Source organism: Callospermophilus lateralis, chromosome 12 (assembly GCF_048772815.1).
Source record: "Callospermophilus lateralis isolate mCalLat2 chromosome 12, mCalLat2.hap1, whole genome shotgun sequence".
Lineage (NCBI taxonomy): Eukaryota > Metazoa > Chordata > Mammalia > Rodentia > Sciuridae > Callospermophilus > Callospermophilus lateralis.
Window position 1 is genome coordinate 81,900,518 of NC_135316.1, and position 21,641 is coordinate 81,922,158.

The 21,641-nt window shown below is 32.1% G+C and overlaps 1 protein-coding gene across 4 annotated transcripts in view; it reads right to left on the reverse strand.

The window, feature by feature from the left end:
- The window catches only part of Nbea (neurobeachin), a 622,915-nt gene that overhangs the window by 432,579 nt on the left and 168,695 nt on the right, over nt 1-21,641 (reverse strand). For all 4 annotated transcript variants that reach the window (XM_076872612.1, XM_076872611.1, XM_076872614.1 and 1 more), the window contains exon 18: nt 7,253-7,361. In XM_076872612.1, the coding sequence (XP_076728727.1) occupies nt 7,253-7,361 (109 nt within the window). The remainder of the gene's footprint in view (nt 1-7,252; nt 7,362-21,641) is intronic.

The following is a 21,641-nucleotide window of genomic DNA, read 5'->3' on the forward strand; positions in this document are numbered from 1 at the left end:
TGTACTCTAAAAGTCAGGAACAGAAAAAGCAAATTAAGACACAGGGATGAACCCTTGATCATTCTGTTTAGAAAAGGACCATGACATCCCGAAGTGGCACTTTTCTTGTCTTTCTGCTCAGACTAAAACAGAAAATTTAATTGATATATTTTAGAAATGTACACCAAAAAGTCACTGACTTGAAAACAAAACTGGCCTACTATTACTTACATAGTATAGTAATATTATTATATTACTATAATATTATAGTATTATAATATTTATAATTAACTCTATCCCCCTCACTTCCATACTTTTGTGGAAAACTAGACACTTCATTGTTAAAACTAAATTGTGTCACAATTTTTCTTAATTGGAGCACTCCAAACATGCACTATTAATAAAATGGAGCTGACGTGTGGGATAAAATTTCATTAAAAACCATATGCCAAATAACAATAAATTAATAGTTGGTATATACCTAGAAGGAGTTTTCACATCAATTTTCCCAAAAGGCCCTGGTGTGACCATATAGCCTGATGGAAAATATCCCAGAAAATTCTGTTTACAAATTAAAAATTCACAATAACTCCAGACATGAGGGAAGAAAAGCAGGTCAGACTCCTAAATGGAAGTGAATAGTCAAAACTTTCTCCACCAAAAGCAATTAAATCATATTGAACAAGAAATAAAATTTACCTAAAAGCCATCAACAGTTTTTATGCTGTTGTATTTTTTAAGTCACTATATCATCTAACAATGAGGGTAATAATTGCCTTGTCCATCTAATAAACCTGCTACAAAGATTAAATAAGGCTCTACATTTGAAAATGCTTTGAAAACTACAACATATTCAAATCTAAAATGAACAGACACTTGTCAGAAGAGGACATACAATCAATCAACAAGTACATGAAAAAATGCTCACTATCTCTAGCAGTCAGAGAAATGCAAATCAAAACCACCCTAAGATACCATCTCACTCCAGTAAGATTGGCAGCCATTAGGAAGTCAAACAACAACAAGTGCTGGCGAGGATGTGGGGAAAAGGGTACTCTTGTACATTGCTGGTGGGACTGCAAATTGGTGCGGCCAATTTGGAAAGCAGTATGGAGATTCCTGGGAAAGCTGGGAATGGAATCACCATTTGACCCAGCTATTGCCCTTCTCGGACTATTCCCTGAAGAACTTAAAAGAGTGTACTACAGGGATACTGCCACATTGATGTTCATAGCAGCACAATTCACAATAGCTAGACTGTGGAACCACCCAGATGCCCTTCAATAGATGAATGGATTAAAAAAAAAAAAATGTGGCATCTATACACAATGGAGTATTATGCAGCACTAAAAAATGACAAAATCATGGAATTTGCAGGGAAATGGATGGCATTAGAGCAGATTATGCTAAGTGAAGCTAGCCAATCCCTCAAAAACAAATGCCAAATGTCTTCTTTGATATAATGAGAGCAACTAAGAACAGAGCAGGGAGGAAGAGCAGGAGGAAAAGATTAACATTAAACAGAGACATGAGGTGGGAGGGAAAGGGAGAGGAAAGGGAAATTGCATGGAAATGGAAGGAGACCCTCATTGTTATACAAAATTACATATAAGAGGTTGTGAGGGGAATGGGAAAAAAATCAAGGAGAGAAATGAATTACAGTAGATGGGGTAGAGAGAGAAGATGGGAGGGGAGGGGAGGGGGGGATAGTAGAGGATAGGAAAGGTAGCAGAATACAACAGTTACTAATATGGCATTATGTAAAAATGTGGATGTGTAACCGATGTGATTCTGCAATCTGTATTTGGGGTAAAAATGGGAGTTCATAACCCAGTTGAATCTAATGTATGAAATATGATATGTCAAGAGCTTTGTAATGTTTTGAACAACCAATAAAAAAAGGAAAAAAAATGATTTTTTAATTATGAAAATATATTTAGAAACTCAATTCAGCATGTATTATTTAGAGCTAGGTACATGTCCACACTCTGTTAAATGTTTTGAGATGAAAAATATAGATGCTAAGTGGAATTATATTTCTAGCACCAATTTATTTAATGTTCTAGAGACAGGCATAAATACATGCCCCCTTTTAAGCAATAAGACATGGTAAACTTGTCAGTTAGAACCTATATGAGTTTAAAAAGAGGAAGGGTAATAACAATATAAATAAATAAAAATGAATGTAGATATAAGTATTTTAATGGAAGCAAAAGACGTTTGTCTGGGTTAGGTTAATAGATACATACAGAAAATAACCTCTGTAACTAATTAAAACAAGATGATATGGAGGGTTCAGAACCAGATATGGACATGAAATCCAATTTGCATTTTACACTTTACAGCATTTGTTAATTCACAGTAGGCACATTCTGAGCATTTAGTAAATTTCCAATTATGGTATTTATAGACAAAGACTTGACCCCAGCATTACATATTTAAATATTATTTTATAAATGAAATTACTTTGTAATTCACATGTTACAGACAGACTGTGGCTTAAGCAGCAGTTAGGACAGTTTCTTTTCTGACCTATCCGTACTTCCAGTCCTCATCAGACATAATACATTTTAGAAAACTAGGAAACAGAGTGTCTTCTTAGAAACATCTGGCTTTCATGATCATTAAGATGGATTTTCACATGTTCATAATTGATATAATATTGTCTGACATATTCTGCTAAGAAGTCTGGCTTGATGCTTTAATATTTATTATTTATTTTATGCATCTTATCAATCTTAAAAGTTTTAAAGATCATCAAGACACAGAAACAGGACTTCAAAAGGTTTTGCTAAACGTATAACTGATTATTTTCTACTATTCATTAGCAGTAGCATAGGTATGACACAGTACTTTATTATTTCTATACAAAAATTTATACTTTTATAAAGGGGTAGTGGTATTTAATTTAAAACATCGCTGGAGTTCAGGTAATTTCCCAAAAACAAACCAAAAAAAGTGGAGGGCAATGAAGAGGGGAAAAAAATATTTTAACCACCAAATTATTGAGCAACTGATTCTTGCTGAGAATGCAAGAACAGACTGATGAGTTAAATTCAAGCTCCAAGTCTAGGCTGTTCTGTTTGTGAAGTTAAATTACACTTGCTATGTTAATCGAAAAATTTGATAATTATAAAAAGTCTAATTTGTTCTAAACAAGTGCCATTAGTAAAAATAATACAATCTTTTGGATCCAGAAATAGTAATCCATTTTCCTATCATATTCAATAATACAATTTGGTTTGTTAATAGCATTGAAGCTTAAGTTGAAGACTCTTTTTTACTACCGCATGAGATCAGTGCTAACCAATCATTTATCATCTTTCTTTTTTTTTGTACCAGGGCAATCCTAGGGTTGCTTAACCACTGAGTCATATCCCCAGCACTTTTTATATTTTATTTGAGACAAGGACTTACTAAGTTACTTGCAGCCTGGCTAAATTATTGAGGCTGGCTTTGAACTCATGATTCTGCTACCTTAGCCTCCTGAGTCACTGGAAATACAAACATGCAATACGACGTCAAGTTCATTTATCTCTTCTTTGATTTTTTTGTACACCTTAGTAACTTTTTTTTTTTTTTAAAATGAGTTCATTATGAACTGAGTCTTCCAAAAATTATATTGTTATTATTATTAATAAATGTCAAATATAATTGCCAAACTGGTAATAACATATATAACTATTAAATTGGTCAAAAGCCTTATGAGTACATTTCTCACCATTTCAGCATCCCTGAAACTTCAAACATTCAATGCCCAACATCAAAGCATTCACATTGATCCTAACTTCTCCTCACCCTAAGGCACAGAATCAGCAACAACTTGCCTTTGTTTAGCATAGACTATCATTAAAGACCAAAATCTGTATTCCAAGAGCAATTATTTGTATAAGTGGTGGGTAAAGTGCCACTGTGCTTTTGGAACCACTGTTCAAGAAGACTAATAGATATACATACATGTGACATGTTTTTATTTTATGGTTAGGAATATAAATGAATTTACAAATTCAACATATTATGCAATACTTTTATTTTAATGTAAGGATTCATTGACTGATTTTCTATCCATATTGATGATAACTCAAAACAAGTAGATGATAAGAAATTCCCAAAAGTTAAACAATGATTAAAAAGTTAAACATGTGTCCTCTATCTCTTGCAGGCTTGAGTTGGGGATGTACACCACATTCAAATGCATGGCCCGTTACCCTCACCTATGCTAATATTCTCCTTGAGAATATTATCATGAGGACCTAAGCTTGTGTGTGTGTGTGTGTGTGTGTGTGTGTGTGTGTGTATTGGGGATTGAATCAAAGGGTACTTTACCACTGAGCTATGTCCCAGGCCTTTTTTAATGTTTATTTAAAAAAAAAAACCTGATTATTATAACAAGGTTTTGATTCAGAAGAGGACTCTGATATTAATTGTCAGTTGAAGGTAGATTTAGACATTTTCCCCTTATATACATATATTACGCAACCTACCTAATTTAAAACATTTATTAGTAATACGATAAAGCAAACTCTTGAACCTATAACTCTGTTTATCTGTTTTAATAGACAATAAAAATACTAGTACAATAGGACTGTTAGAAGATCTGAGATAATGAATATAGGGCACTCACTAAGATAACTATCCTAAGAAGTGCCAAAAAAGATAGTTACTATAATAAGGAAAATACAATATCAAAGTCAAGAAAGAAGATCACCTCACCATACTCTACAAGTGTAGGCCATTCTATTAGTGCATACTCGGTTCTGTATTTAATTAAAAAAGGAATTACTCTAGAAGGTAAAACCTAAAACTCATGTGATTTAAGGAATGACTGATCCAAAATAGGCACATTAAGCTTAGAAACAAAAAGTCAAGAGCTAAAAGGTTTCTTTTTAATCTAATGAGCTGTTCCTACTCTTACTGATTAGAGAATAAAAGGGACAAAAGATGAAATAGTGAAAATTAATGCTACAGATGGGGTCAAAAAACCAACACCTCTGGGTCAATCTACTTCCTGTTTTTATAATAGTTTGATTGGAACACAGCCCATGTGGTTCATATTGTCTATAATTGCTTCTAAGCTACAAATGAAGACCTGAGTACTTAAAGCAATATCATATAGCCCACAAAATCTAAATGTTTTAATTATTTCTTTAAGGGAGAAGCTTTGCCCTACCACACTATAGATGAGTATTTTGTAACAAAAAGATTTTCAATATATTGTTAAAGAAGAAAAGGGTACAAAACTATGCATAAGATGATACCTTGTTAGGAGTAGTTGCGTGTGTGTGTGTGTGTGTGTGTAGGAGAAAGAGTAAAGAAAAATTTTTTATACTTTTAAGTATTAATGGAGCTACTATGGGTCAATTTTTTCATGACACTTTTCTATCCTTCCCAAATTTTAGAAGTGAATATGTATCGATTCCCATATCAGATTAAAATAGTATTTAATAAAAACAACAGGGAGAGTTACACTTTTCTGTGTTGCAGTACTGCAAGGATCAGCAAACTTTTTATAGATAAGGTCAAATAAGTATTCAATGATGTGTGAACAATGTGGTTTCTGTTACAACTATCCACCTCTGAGTAAAGTCATCCACATAAAGTCATCCACAGACTATATAAAATGAACTAGTGAGGTCCCAATCGTAAGTTATTTATGGACAGTGTAATTTGAAAATTACACTGTTTGAGGGCTGTAAAAAAAACTAGAATTGAGCTGGACTAGCCCATGGCTTAGATGAAAAAATGTAGCACTAGAAAAGTTTAAATTTGTCCCATATTTTTTTAAATTGTAGATAGACACAATACCTTTGTTTCATTTATTTATTTTTATGTGGTGCTGAGGATTGAACCCAGGGCCTTATACGTGCCAGGTGAGTGCTCTACCACTGAGCTACAACCCCAGCCCCAAATTTGTCCAATATTAATTTAAAATTTTATGACAATACCATTCAGAACTACTGAATTAAAGAGATTTCATTTAGCATTTGCCTTCCTGTATGGTGAATATTATTTTTTTAGTAAATCTTCAATAATGAAATATTCCGTTTTATATTTTCTAAACGATGTTTTTCTAAGTTAGGAATATTATTATGCACACCTAGTCTAGAAATGTCAATGAAGGTATTTTTTTAGCATGATATAATGCCTTTGTATAACAGACCCAATGCCTTGCCTTCTAAATCTGTCACAAAATAATCTACAGTCCACTATATTTTAAAAGTGTGAGATTCAAAATCAACTGTTTCTGTTTTGACCTAATAGTTATGTACTGATATTTTAAAAGAAGGCAGGTTTGGCAACACATGTTGTATATGAAACAATATTAAGTTATTGTACAGCTCTGATTCCCAGTGTGCCAAGCTGCAATGCAAAGCGATGACAGTGTGACAAACATTCTTTGTTCCAAGTACTACTCTGTGGTTGTAGTGTAAAAGCAGCTGTAGGCTATACCTGAACAAATAATTGCGGCTGTGTTCCAATAAAACTATTATAAACACTGAAATTTTTATTTGCATAAATTTTACATGCCATACATTCTTTTTCTTTTGATTACTTTCAACCACTTAAAAATCTAAAAACCATCATCATCTCATAGCCACACAAAAACAGGTGTTGGTAGTTTGCCAATTCTTATACTTACCAAGTACTGGCATGGCTAAAGATGGTTACAGGAAAGCAGTAAGGTTAACATAAGGGAGGAGTTCTAATACTTTATTGGCATTTAAAATTAAAATAGCTACTTTGTGAGGCAATATACACAATTCTTAGAAAATATCAAACACAAACATGTACCTGTTAGAAGTTATGAAAAAAGAATTTCTATATTGAAATGATGAGATCTAAAGATGCATCTGTACATCATTTTTATAAATAGTTCTTACTTTCATTTTACCTCATATCACCTCTATCATAAGTAGGTGATTGCTATATATTAGAAAGAACAAGTGTAGTAGAGAAAGGAAAGAATGTGAAAGTAGTTCTAATATATTTAATAAAAAACGAGTGTAATTTACGTAAGAAAGACTCTGTAAAGGCAGTCAGACAACCCATATTCATAGAAACACCCTTGAACCAACACAAGAATACTGGCAAGTAACTGCACATATTTAGTTTTTAAAATACAATAAAAAATAAGGTATGTGTTCATTTTCATTTGTAATGATTATTGCTTTGTCTGTCTTTTTTGACAAGCTGACAAGTACTTATCTCAAACACATAGGTTTAGGAAGTTTCCAATGTATACACTTTTCATCATATTTTTTTTAGATTTTACCTCATAAAGTGTGTTGTATGTGGTGACAGTCACAGTATTTGTATGCAACATCAGTCTTTCTCCAAGAAGAGTGAAAAGACTATGGGTGTGCATAATTTCAACTTTTCTCCTGGAAAGAAGGAAGGAAAAAGTACCATGAATCACATCTGATTCTCTGATCACATGACTTTTGGATCAGAAGCACAATTTATAAGCAAATACGGAATCATACAAGTAATTATTCTTATGAATTTCCATCTACAAAACAAACAACAGTTTATAACATAGCAATATTCTAAGGTCCCAAGGCTACTATATAAATGCATAAAATTAAATATTCAATTAAACAAATATGTAAAATGTATAAGCTACTTAACATTATATAAATGTTGATAGTAATTCTATTCAAACCTCTAATAATTTTTTAGTATAGTATTTATTTCTATTAGTTAAAAATTATTAATCCTAACACAGGCCACATAATCCAAATTCTATAAAACAGTCTGTAACAAACTTTAATATCAAATAATCCACAATTATGGTTAAAAGTGAGTACTCTATCTTGATGGTGGAATCATAAAGCCAAATAATTCTATATTTCATCATTGCTTATATTTGTTCTCTGCCATTGGATTAAAAAAAAAAAAACACTTTCTAGCCTGGTATGGTAATATATGCCTGTAATAACAGAAACTCAGAAGGCTGAGGCAGTAGGATTGCAAGTTCAAGGCCAGCCTGGACAACTTAGCAAGACCCTGTCTCAAAATAATAATAAAATAAAAAGGCTGGGGATGTAACTCAGTACTAGAGTGCCCCTGGGTTCAATCTCCAGCACCACAAAAAAACAAACCAAAAAATTCCTTCCTATTTTCCATTGGCTGATTTAACTGTTCCCTTTCTTCACCCAAAAGTACAGTAGAAGGATCTATCTAGTAAAGGTTTCCTGGAACACTCAGCTCTCGTGCAGGGAATTACTACATATTTATTCATTTCATTTTCTTAGAATTCAAGATCTGAGTCTTCTTGTCTTCCAAACCTCAGTATTTCACGGTCTGTCTTTGGTTTTCTATTGCTGGATTTACAACTATGACACACACAGACTATATAACTATCAAATTCTTTTTCCTTTCTTCCTGAGTCAACAGCTATACTATAATGTCAGTCTCTCTTACAGGTGGATGTGATTATTTAACTAAGTTGTAGCCAATGTCAGAAGTTGTAGAGCATTTCAAGAATGGTCTGCAGAACACACTAATACACATATTCTATGCTCTTTCCACAGGCCAGCAACACAGGAGCCATATGATGAAGATAAGTGCACCACCAAACGGAAGAATTTGCTTATAAAATAATCATATTTTGGGGAAATCCCTTTGGATATTAAGCAAACAGAAAAGAAAACTACTAGTTTGATAAGAGAATAAAACTTCACTGTCTGTAACAGCAACTATTGTTACTTTAATCAATACAGAAATTAAATGATGAACCATCTATCTGGGGATCATTCACCTGGAAATCCTCTCCTCTAACACCAGTCTCCAAGATCCACCCTCCACAACAAAGACGCAGAAGAGCTGCTCCCCTCATCCAGTCTTCCTCAGTCCAGGGAAACAGCAAAGTCACCTGAACCCAAGAGGAAGCTAGGACATTTGTCCCATGTTGCTGTGTTCACAAAATATGATTGGAAAAGGTCAAATGAATATTAAACAAACACGACTTATGGATATTATGTGATTACAGTGGGGAAAGCTTCAGTTTTCCAACTTAAGCCATATCCAAAAAAAGAAACCCTGAAGCTTTCATCTGCTTCCAACCAGTAAAGAACAAATGCCAAAGCATTGCCCTTGATATGTCTCTCTGCTTCAGAGCTGGTAAAAGCTATGTCTAATTAGGTTATCTGAAATTTAGAGTAATCTCTTTATTGTGCCAATACAATTTCATCTATCAGAAGAAATTTATGCCCTTTTGACTATCCCCTCCAATGTTAACGCTTAATTCTAGATCTGGGTAAAACTTTAAAGAATGCTGTGTAAATACCAGGGAACAAATGGGTCAGCTTCTTCTTGTAGTTTATGTTTTAAAAAGCAAAGCGAAACAAAACAACAACAACAACTTACAAATAAATTTTGCTGCATAGCAGTCAAGAGAAACAAAAATGCCATCCACCATCTCAGGCAGGAAATGTTTGTGCTGACCCTACACATGACATGATTTTGTTTCCCACAGGGCCCCTAATGAAAGACCCAGATTTATTGATTCAGTTTGGGAAAGACTTCAGTTGGAATTTACTGGAGAAACTAATATCATAAACCTGTTTATCTCTAATACCTAAACAGACTTCAATGTGTATTTGTTTTAGCTTTTGAATTTTACAAGATTTCTAACCACATGTATCAGAATATAATATATTTATTAAAAAAGAATAACATTTTACTCATGTAAATTACAAACTATTAGCATACTAAACATTTTGCTAAAACCTATTCCTGTTTCTTTCTTTTTTGAATGGTCAAGAAAGACTTCTTATAATAAAGTGAAAGATAATATAGAAATAGGAAAAAAACAAAGGAAACTTATTTCATAACCCAGAAAAAGTCATTATAAATATTTGTTATTTCTTTGGAATTAATTACTAAGAACATAAATTATGAAAAACATAAGTAAAAATGTTACTCTGAAGGAAATTATTTTATATAAGGTAATTTGTAGACTTTCCTTTAAATCAACACATACTATGTATTCCGTGTCATTCAATATTTAAATGAATAATAAAAATGTAGCATGATTAATTTATTCCATTTACTACTTCGGACATTTGTTAGTTCTGACCTTTTTTTTCCTACCATAAACTAACTTTTCCTTTAGATAATCTTTGGGCATACCCATGGTTTTTTCTTCAGAATAAGTTCTTATAACTTAAATGATTGATTTAAAAGCTTTCATATTTTAATTTTTTAATGAGACTTGGCTAAACTCAGCTCCAAAAACATGCATTCACACTTCTACAATTAAGGTATAAATGTATTTTACAAGTAGCTTCAAAATACTACATACTATAATCATAAAAGTGTCAGTTAGATATGTAAAAAGTAGACGTTATTTTCAGTATAAGAAACACTAAAAACTTTTCATAATTACTTAAAACATTTATACCACTTCTAAGAACTGCCTGATACTGTCCTATGGCCATTTTTTCTTCTGTGTAGTCATCTTTTTCCGGTTGATTATAAGAACTCTAATAAAAGAAAATTATCCCTTCATTAAATAAATAATAAATATTTTCCACTTTTGAATTCAAAAGTGGCATAGAGATGGCTTTAATTTTCTTCAATAAAATCTATCAAGTTTCATCATTTCTTTTTTCATTTGGAGTCAATGTTGGAAAGACCATGTTCACCTAGTGAAGAATTAATATTCCTTACTGTTTCTCCTGTAGCATTTTAAATGGGTTTTATTTTAACTCATTGAACCTAATAATTTTTAATTGTTTAAGTGCTAAACAAGCTGTGCAGAGAAATAAAATGTCAAAATTTTATAATTTTGCTACCCAAAAGTAACATAATAAACAATAAAATTCTAGAAATCTCTTCATGGAGAAGAGAGTAAGAGAAAGAAAAAGGGATGGGAGAGAAAATGACTAAGGACAGAAAAAACTCATATTAAATTTTACTTTATTCTTATTTTTTTTGTGGTGCTGGGGATGAAACTCAGGGCCTCACACAAACTAGATATACTTACTAAACTCAGCCCCCTAAATTTTATTTTAACAAAAAAGGATCAAATATAATTTCACTCATATTTAATAGAAATGAAACTTTAAAAAAAATCCAAGTGATTTTCTTTAGCACAGGAGATATATTTTTTAATCTCTATGAGGTTTAAAAATCAATTATAAATAAAACAATAGTGATTCCCAGAATTAACATTTCAGTTTTAGATCATATCAACCCCTTTACATTACAGATGGACAATTAGCATTCTCACACTTGGCACTACCTTTTTGTGACCTATATTGCGATCTGACTATAACCAAAGTTTGAAGCACATATGCTGATCTTAGCACTGTTGTGATGTATGAATTGTTAGGTATTTATATTTTATATTTATATTTTTAATGAACTCAATTCCTTGACCTCTTCACCATTTCTGGTTTCTTTCTATTCACTTTTTTCTCAGATGGCTACATGTCATTTAAGAGAAGATTAAGACATCTGTCCTCTGAATTTTTGCCCTCATGTTTGTACTTGGCAGAGAATAATACTTTGTTACTCCTACATCAGAACTTGAGGATACTGCCTTATTTCTTTTGGCACTGAATTCAACTGGCACAAATCTGAGGATAGCTAAATGTTTAACCATTTGAAGATGATTTCCTTTTTTGCCTAGATTGGCTTTTTAGATATTCTTCTTTATCACTACAATTTGATTTAAATAAATATCTTAGTGTTCGTCTTTTGTGTCAAAATTTTTCTAAAATACAGTATACTTTTTCTACATAAATATTCATTCTTTATTTTGTGAAACTGCTTTCTATTTCATTTGATTCTCTCATCTAGACACACCATCTACCTTCAACTTACTTTGTCTCTATATTGCATTTAGTATTTATTACATTTTCTAAAATGATTATATAATTAGGGTCATCATATCCTTAGTCTTTTAAGTTCCTTTTTCATCTCTTTGTGTTCTTTATGTTGTCTTTGAGAACTTTTTGAATTTATGTTCTTGTTAATTATTCTATAACTCAAAACATTATAGAAAAATTATTTTTCCTCCATATGTTTCCTTCTGGTGTAAATTCCATCTCTTCTTTTACTCATTTCTTCTCTCTCCTGTACCATCACATTGATGTGGTTTCCTTGGCATTTTTTTTTTCCTATCTTGCTTATGTTTGTGTATTTTGTTCACATTTACTTATTTGTCCTCTTAAAACCCACATAAACTGAGTGAGACTTGTTTTGTCCTCTGAGATCCATTTCCAAGGCTGAGCATCATTTGCTATTCTATTCCTTTTTTCTGAAGCATAAAGGCTTCAAGAGACTGAAAGGATAGCTGAGGCTATGGGCAGACTTACTGGAATAGGAGCACTGCTCTATTTGGATAAGCCCTCCTTCAAAGAATCTTCCACTACCACTCCATTCAGTTTACTAAATGAATTTATCTAATTTCCAAAGGGAAATTGTTGATCCCCCAAATTGATATGGAAAGACCTGCAGCCTTCACTTCTATTACACAATGTCAGACTCCATTCTTCATTCTTCATTTCTTTCAAGGCACCCATTTCCTCCCACTCAAGGTAAGAAGAAAGAAAAAATAGAAACATCAAAGAAACCCATCACTCTAATTTAGGAATTCTAAGGAAGAAACCTAGTAATCCTTCTACTTTCACAGTGTCCAGTTTTTACCCCACTAGTTTGCATTTATGAGGGAAAACATATGGCACTTTTCTCTCTTGAGCTTGTCACAGTTCTCTCAAAATTCTTCTCCAGTTTTCATCCATTTTCCTGCAAATAATATAATTTTCTTCTTCCTTATACCTGAGAAAAACTCAGTTGTGTATATATACCACATTTTCTTCATCCATTCACTTGTTGATAGACATCTAGGCTGATCACTTAAGTTGGTTATTAATTGTGCTGTGATAAGCATGGGAACACACATAAGTTTGAAGTATGCTGGCTTTAATTTTTTTGAATAAATTCCATGGAGTGGTTTAACTGGTCATATAGTAGTTCTAACTTTAGCTTTTGGAAGAACCTCAATACCTCAAAATTAACCTCAATGTGTTAATTTACATAGCCATCAAAAGTACAAGAGTGCCTTTTTTCCCACATCTTCACCAGCATTTGATGTTATTTGTATTCTTTTGGAGTACAATTCTAATTAGAGTAGATGAAATCTATGTTTTGATTTGCATTTCCCTTACGGCTAAAATTCTTGAATATTTTTTCATATTTTCTGTTGAACATTTGTATTTCTTCTTTTGAAATGTACCCATTCAGTTCATTTGCCCATTTACTGATCAGGTCATTAGATTTTCTAATTTTGAGGTTTTTTGAGTTTTTTATATATTCTGAACATTAATCCTGACTTGGAAGAGTATCTGGCAAAGACTTTAATCTATTAGCTGTCACTTCAGTGTTGTTTCCTTTCTGTGCAGAAGCTTTTTAATTTGATCTTATCCCATTTATTAATTTTCTTATTCCCTAAGCTATATGTTCCAATAGTAAGTCTTTGCCTGAATCTACATGTTGAAATGTTTCCTTTATTTTTTCTTCTAATAGTTGCCAAGTTTCTGGTTTTATTCTTAGGTCTTGAATTCATCTTGAATGATTTCCGTGTTAGGTGAGAGAGAAGGAATTAGTCTCAATCTTCTACATATGGATGCCCAGTTTTTCCATTACCACTTGTTTAAAAGGCTTTTAACCTTTGTCAAGAATCACATGACCAAATGTGTATGGGTTTGTTTCTCTGTCATCTATTCTGTTCCACTGGTCTTCATGTATGTTTTTAAGCCAGGAATCATGATGCTCATGTTACCATGCCTCTGTAGTACAAATTGAAACCAAATATTGTGATGCCTCTGGTATTCCTTTTTTTGTTCAGGGTTGCTTTAACTATTCTGGGTCTTTTGTTTTTCCATAGGAATTTCAGGATTAATTTTTCTAGTTCTGGGAAGATTATCATTGGTATTTTAATGGGAATTACGTTGAATCTGTAGATCACTTTTGGTAATATGGTCATTTTAACAACATTAATTCTGTGTATCCAAGAATATGAGAGAGGTCTTTACAGTATAGAACTAGCTTTCTTGTGTTGCTCATCTTCCTTGGTGCTCTGCAGTTTTACTTTTAGTCCTCCATATGAGAGGACTGTTTTGTTCTGCTCAAAGCTCATTTCACTCTCAAAATCTAAAAAACTAGGTCTTTCATCAATTCTATAAAAATTTTCAGTAAGTTTCTTTAATACTGCATTTCTCCCATTTTTCTTCCCCTTTATAACAATTTTTATTAGCCACATTTAAAACTCTCATTCTTTCTCCATCTCTTCCTTTCAAATCGGTCATCTTTTTCTCTTGGTGTAGCATTTTAGGCATTTTAGGTAATTTTTTCAGTTCTATCTTCCAGTTCACCAATTCCTCAAGATTACCTTGTCATTTTAACCTGTCAATACAGTTGTTAATTCTAATTATTATTTTTCCATTTCCACAAATTAATTAGGATTTTTAACAAATATATCATTTGATTTAAAATTACCTTATTTTTAAAATTTCAATATTTTTTTTATTACTGCATTGTAATTTTATAAGTGTAGGATTCATTTTGGCATACTCATGAATGCATACAACCCCTTTCAATCCCCAGTACAATCCCTTTACTCCTCTCCTGGTTTCCCTGATCCCCTTCCTCTACTTGAGTGGTCTTCCTATTAATTTATTTTCTAATTGGTGAATTATATATATAATTGAATTCATTATGAGATACTCATGCATACACATAGCATCATTTGGTCAATTTCATTATCCAGTTCCTCCTCCTTCCCACTTGGTCCCCTTCATCTACTCCATTGTTTTTCTATTTTCATAAGATTCTGCCTCCACCCTTTTTGTTAACTTCCTATTTCTCTCTACTTTCTCCATATGAGAGAAAACACTCAACTCTTGACTCCTTTTTTAAATATCTTAATTTTTATTTATCTATTTTTTTATGTGATGCGGAGGATCAAACCCAGGGCCTCGCACATGCAAGAAAAATGCTCTGCCATAGAGCCACAACCCCAGCCTTCAACTTTTGACTCTCTAAGCCTGGCTTTTTTCATTTATCATGATTTTCTCCAGTTCCAGCCATATGCCAGCAAATGACATAATTTCAATCTTTTTAGGACTCCATAAAACTCCAGTGTATATATGTACATTTTCTTTATCTATTAGTCTATTAAGAAACACCTAGGCTGGTTCCATAACTTAGTTATCGTGAATTGTGCTGCTATAAATATTGGTACACATGTATCACTATAGTGTGGTGATTTTAGTTTTTTGGATGAATACTAAGGAGTGAAATAGCTGGGTCATATGGTAAATTCATTCCTAGTCTTTTGAGGCATCTCTATACTGCATTCCAAAGTGGTTGGTCTAATTTGTAGTCTTACCAAATATCTATGAGTAGGGACTGGGGTTGTGGCTCAGTGGTAGAGTGCTTGACTAGTAGGTGTGAGGCACTGGGTTCGATTATCATCACCACATAAAAATAAGTAAAATAAAGGTCCATCAACAACTAAAAAATATATTTTAAAAAATCTATGAGTGTACCTTTTTCTTATATCCTCAATAAGGGCATTGTTTCAAATTTAAATTATTATAAACAGCAAACGGAACAATTAAGAGCATGAATAGCTTATAGAGGGGAAAAATATTAGCCAACAACTCTTTCCAAAGAAGATTAATATCCAAAATATATAAAACTCAAAAAACTCAACATAAAAACCCAAATAACCAATCTATAGAAGAGCAAAGAAACTAAAAGATATTTCTCAAAAAAAAAGGAAGAAAGAAAGAAATGCAAATGGTCAACAAATATATTTAACATCCTTAGCAATTAGGAAAGTGCAAATCAAAATTACACTGATTTCATCTCATTCCAATTGGAATGGCAATCATCAAGAATACAAATAACAATATAATTACCTTATTCCTTAAGTCTTGTTTTTCTATGTTTTCTTGGCATATGAGAATTTCCTCTATTTTTCTGTGCTCAGCTATTCATTTAAATGGATTTTTCATTCACACACACACCCACCCACCCACCTTTTGTTGTTTTTTGCTTTTTGGTGGTTTTCTTGTTTTTGTTTTTTGGTACTAGGGATTGAACCCAAGGTACTTAACCACCAAGCCACATCCCCAGCCCTTTTTTGCATATATTTCATTGAGAGACAGGGTCTGGATTCATTACTTAGGGGGTACTCACTAAGTTGCTGAGGCTACCTTTGAACTAACATTCCTCCTGCCTCAGCCTCCCAAGCTGCTGGGATTACAGTTGTACACTACACTACCCAGCTACTCAATATTTCTAATTTTTTAGTAGTACAAAGTTTTCAGGATACCTAGTTTTATCCATAATATTTCTCCTCCAACTGCTATTAGTCACAAGTTATGTGTCTTATTTCCTAAGGCTTTATCTTTTCTCTCACTTTATATTTTAGATCTTTAAGTCCACTAATTTTGAGATGTTCCAGTTCACTAAATTGGGTGAACTGGAGCAGGGAGTAGAGGGAGAAAGTATGATGACATAAAAGGGCAGATATCATTTTTGGTGCTCTAGGTGAATCTCAAATGTTCTTTGCAATTAAAATGCTCTTTGTAAAAAAAGTATTCCAACATAGTTTCATTTTATTGGTGCATAGTGTGATGATCTCCTAACACTGACAACCAGTCCCTCTTTAAGTGAGTTGCTATTTTTTAATGATTCACATAGTAGAACTCAGATCTCATGCCTGTGAATTTTAAATGATATGAAACCTACAGGTGTTAGAAGGTCAGGCTTTCTCTTAACTCAGTGATCTGCAGTACAAAACTTGGCAAGCTGTAAGTCCAACATCCTAGCACTTCAATCTCCATGTACACGTATAAATTTTAAGGCAAAAAGATATATCCCTCCATTTTAGGTACTTCTTAGCCTTCTGGTAGTCACTTACAGGAAGCTGTTGTAAACATTCCTCTTAGGCTGAGGGTGAGGGCAGGAGAAAAAAAAAGAAGATAGTAGGCAGAAATGTGTGAGAGCAAAACACCTATCAAGTTTTTCATCTTTACCTTAGGGATCTAACATAGTTCTTTAGCTGTTTTACTACCCTATGAGAGAGAAATTTCCTCAGAAGATCCCTATTTTCTCTACTAGTAACTTCATCAGAGTATCAAGATTCATTTGTACCCATGTATGCACAAGAACCAACATTTGGCTGATGAAACCCAAATAACTCAAATTTGAAAGTGTAAGGGAAGGAAACTTCTTTCCAGCTGCCATACTCCCTGAATTCTCATCATACCATAATTTTGGTAAACAGACAACTGGCTTTGCCAGAAAAAAAAAAATAAATAAATAAATAAATAACTAATTTATCTAGTTAAAAAAATAAACAAGATAAGCTTTTGTCAATATACTATACCTGTAAGTAACAATTAGAGATAGTAAGTCATTCACTTTACTACTAACAGTACAGGTCATAGTATGATAATCTTAGCAATTCACCCAGAAGTAACAACATTTAAAATTAAAACATTAGACAAATAAACAAAGTTTTTATAATTTTTATTTCTACAGTGGAAACTTGATAATCTCTTTTAAAATTTTTATTTGTAGGTGTATTATTGTATAGCACTTGAGCACTTTGTTCATCCATTAGAATCACTTGTTAGAAGAATCTGGCTCTGAGGATAATTAATCATCAGACCACCTGCATGCAGGAACCGTGTGGCTTTACAATCCAACATAAATCCAAGTTTGGCTTCTTAATTTTGTATGATTTTGGAAAATTTTTAGTATTTATAGAAAAGCTGCAAAGATAGTATAGTGAATTCTCATCTAGTATTCACTATGGTACATTCACTATGGTACATTTATAAAAACTTAAAAAATCAACATTAATATGATATTATTAACTCATCTACAAACTTAACTTAGATTTTACCAGTTTCCCACTAATTTCCCTTTTCTGTTCAAAAATCTAATCCATGGACCCACCTTTCATTCAGTTATCATTTCTCCTTGAACTATTCTGGTATGTGGCAGTTTCACATTCTTTGTTTTCATGTTCTTGACAGTTTTAAAGAGTACAGATCAGACATTTTGTAGAACATCCCTCAATCTGGGGATATATGATGCTTCTCTGTGAATGTCCCAAGGTTGTTTGTGGGGAGGCAAGAGAATACTACAAAGGTGAGGTGTCCTTCTCATCACATCATGTCAGGAAGGACATTATCAACATGACATATAGTCATATGTTAACTCATGTTAACCTTGATCAATAGTGGAAAAGATGCCAGGCTTCACTATTTTTGGAAGCCAGCGAGTAAGTCCCTTCCACACTCAAGGAGAGGAGATTAACCTCAAATTAAAGTTTCTAGAGTTGGGAGTAGCTCCATATATTACCTGTAATAGACTTCTCCATTTTAATGAAATGTCAAACCTATTGCTAGTCCAGCTGACAAAGTGTAGGGTTGATCTCACAATTTGTACTTCACGTACTTTATAGAAATTACAAACTAGGTGTTGGATAGGGCCAATTTACACAGATCAAGTAGATTTACTGCCAGACAAATGAGATGCTGAGTTTAGTAAGATCTCTTTTTTCAAGTGTTTTAAAGTTGTTTTCTTAGGTTTAAAAATATAGAACCAAATCATCTTAAGTTAATGATACATATTTCTTCCCATCTAACAGTTGTCTTTTATTTTTATTTCAAATCTTAAAAAATAATTAATATTAATGATTAAATTATAGTGGAATCACTTTTATCTCATTGTTGATATGAATGCTACTAGGGTTCCATGTTTATGTTTGATGTCAGTTGTTTCAGATAAATATCTAATAATATTGAAGAAGTAAATGTATTCATTACCCTTTTTGTCAACTGTTCAAATTATCACAAGGTTTAATCACTTTGATTAATCACTGTATGAGGGAAGCACTACAGAGTTTTACTCCCTTAAAAAGATAAAAATCTAAGGTTCAGAAATATTTGTAAGATCACAGAGAAAATATGTGGCTAAGTCAACATCCCACCTGTATTTTATTAACCAATTACATCTGTTTATTAAATTTCAACCTATATATGCTTTCTTTTACATGTTATTTTTGACAGATTGAGGTTTCTTTAAAATACATTGATAGGAATAACAGTTTATTTAAGTACAGAATATTAGCATTAGTCCTTTTGCTCTATGAATGCTAAAACATAACTATTTTAACTCATTAGTCATTAATTTTATTAAACCCAACTCCACTAACACCAATAATGAAAATGCTTCCAAGATTTCATTAGATGCTTGATATTTTTAATGTTTATAGTTTTAAAAACAACATTATTATTGAAGAAATTTCTCAATAGGCAACACACATATTAACTAAAAATTAAAATAAATCATATCTACCTTTGTTTCCACCAATGTCTAATTAGAAGTCATCTAACCAATTTCTTGTTTCTCATGTATTCTATATTTTCTTACCTTAGATATGAGTTACTGTGTTCTTAATTCTCTTTCTTATGCAAAAAATAGCATCTGAAACATATTTATCTTTACTTTTTAAAATCATTTAGCAATGTAGTGATATCACATAATAGAGAGTTATCTCATTGGTTTTGTTTTAGAATTGAATAATATGCCAAAATATTTTATGGGTACACTACAATTTACTGAAAAGTAAAGGTCTTATTGCTATGACAAACTGATGTTTTACAACAGGTGATTAAAATTTTTATATTCATTTTTATGATAGATTTGCCTGGTTTTAGATATATTAAAATGCCATATTTTATCTTCTATTATATATTTTTTAGAGTTCCATTATATGTTCTTAATTTATTCACAGATCTTCAGTATTTTGCAAGTTTATAATTTGGTTGAAATACTTATTCTTGTAACTATAAAATAAGAGGTGATCCTCCATTGATTAGAAAGTCAAATTCCTCACTGGGGGCAATGATGAAGTTAATATATTCACTCTTACTTTTTCCTCTCCCTTCTCTATCAAATTTACGTCCCTATTTCTAATATTTAATTTCTCAGCTCTATTGAGAACAAATTGACTCCTTAGATGTAAATTGACTTCTTTCTTCCATCCTCTCCCAATTCATTACAGCTGTATTATTTCTACATTATTAGGACCCCCAAAATGAAAAATCTGCTGTCACACTAATTTGAACATTTATTTTCATCTCAATTTTTTGTTATATTTATTCAGTGGTTACCAGCAATACTTAATTGTATTCTCCACTCATTGCTAACTGGCTGACCTTTGTCTCTGGCAATTTTCTTAATAATTATTCACAGAAACAATTTCTTATCTGGTTAACAGTTATTTTCCAGCATTTTTTTTTTATTTAAAGGATAGCTCAGTCTCAGTTTCTTCATCTGAATATATTATAATTGTTGCTCTACATTTTGCTATATTTTAGGTTGTTTTACAGAAGCCTACAGCCAGGATCAGGGCCCCCCTTATATCCATACAATTATATAAAGAATTGTTATACTTAAGTCCAATAATACACCTTCAAGCTGATCATTCTAGGTCAATTTCCCCAGTGCTGCAGTGTGTCTTTAAATAAGCAAAGTAAAAGTAAAATCTTATGAGTTCATTAAATTATCATGTAAATATTTGTCTTGTTCATTTTTTATTTTTTATTTTTTTTTTTTGCTTTTTTTTTAATTTGGAAACTCCATTTATGCCATGTTGGAACTCATATTCCTCCCCCATTTTCTCTTTCATTCTTCAAAATTATTTTTTTTCTTTATATGTATTATTACTGTTTTTTTTTCATTTTTATCTTCCTACACTAGTCAAAGAGTATATTTTTTCTTTGAGCTTCTTCCAATTTTATTTCTATTTGTGTGATACTTTATTTCCTCCAACAATTTTTCCAAAGTTTTGTTAGCTTATAATTCAAGACTTCCATGTTATGTTAACATTTCTTAAACTTCTTGAAATTCTTATTGGTAGCCATTCTTCATCAGAAGCAATTCTTTCCTTTTTTACTTTTTAAACTTGAGCAAACATTTAAATCACATTATTTTATGTTCCATTAACATATTTCTTTCTGGTGAGTGTTCCTTACATATTTTAGTTACTTTTGCTCCTTACCCCAAGTTTTCTATTTGATACATATGTACTGGATGTGTACATTTTTTTGTACTTTTAATATAGTCTAATTTTCCTGGACCAAGACATTTGCAAAAGATTTCCAAGTATGTATGTAAGGTTTCTGCTTTCACAATTTAAAAATTGTTTCTTTCTTGATGGCCACAGAAACAGACTGCTTCCTACAAATATGGCTCATGTATTATTCTTTGCTATGCATCTTCTGTTTTTCTGAAACAAATTTGATAGAAGAAGGATTGTGCTATCAGCCATAATGTATCTATCATTCAAAAGGGTCTACTATTGCACCTTAAAGTAAGCCTTTAACTTCAGAAACTACATTCACTGACACTTTTTGTGAGATCTGTTATCACTGAACACTCTCACCATTCTCTTCATATTTTCTTTTCTCTAAATTCTTCACAAATTGCACTAAATTTAGTGGCTTTCACCAGTCAACAGTAATAGCTTAGAGTGCCTAGATACTGGAATTTATCTACCTTCAATCTTTCAAACAATTGTGTGAGGGCTTTTATATTTACATCTTACTGAATTATTTGTGAAT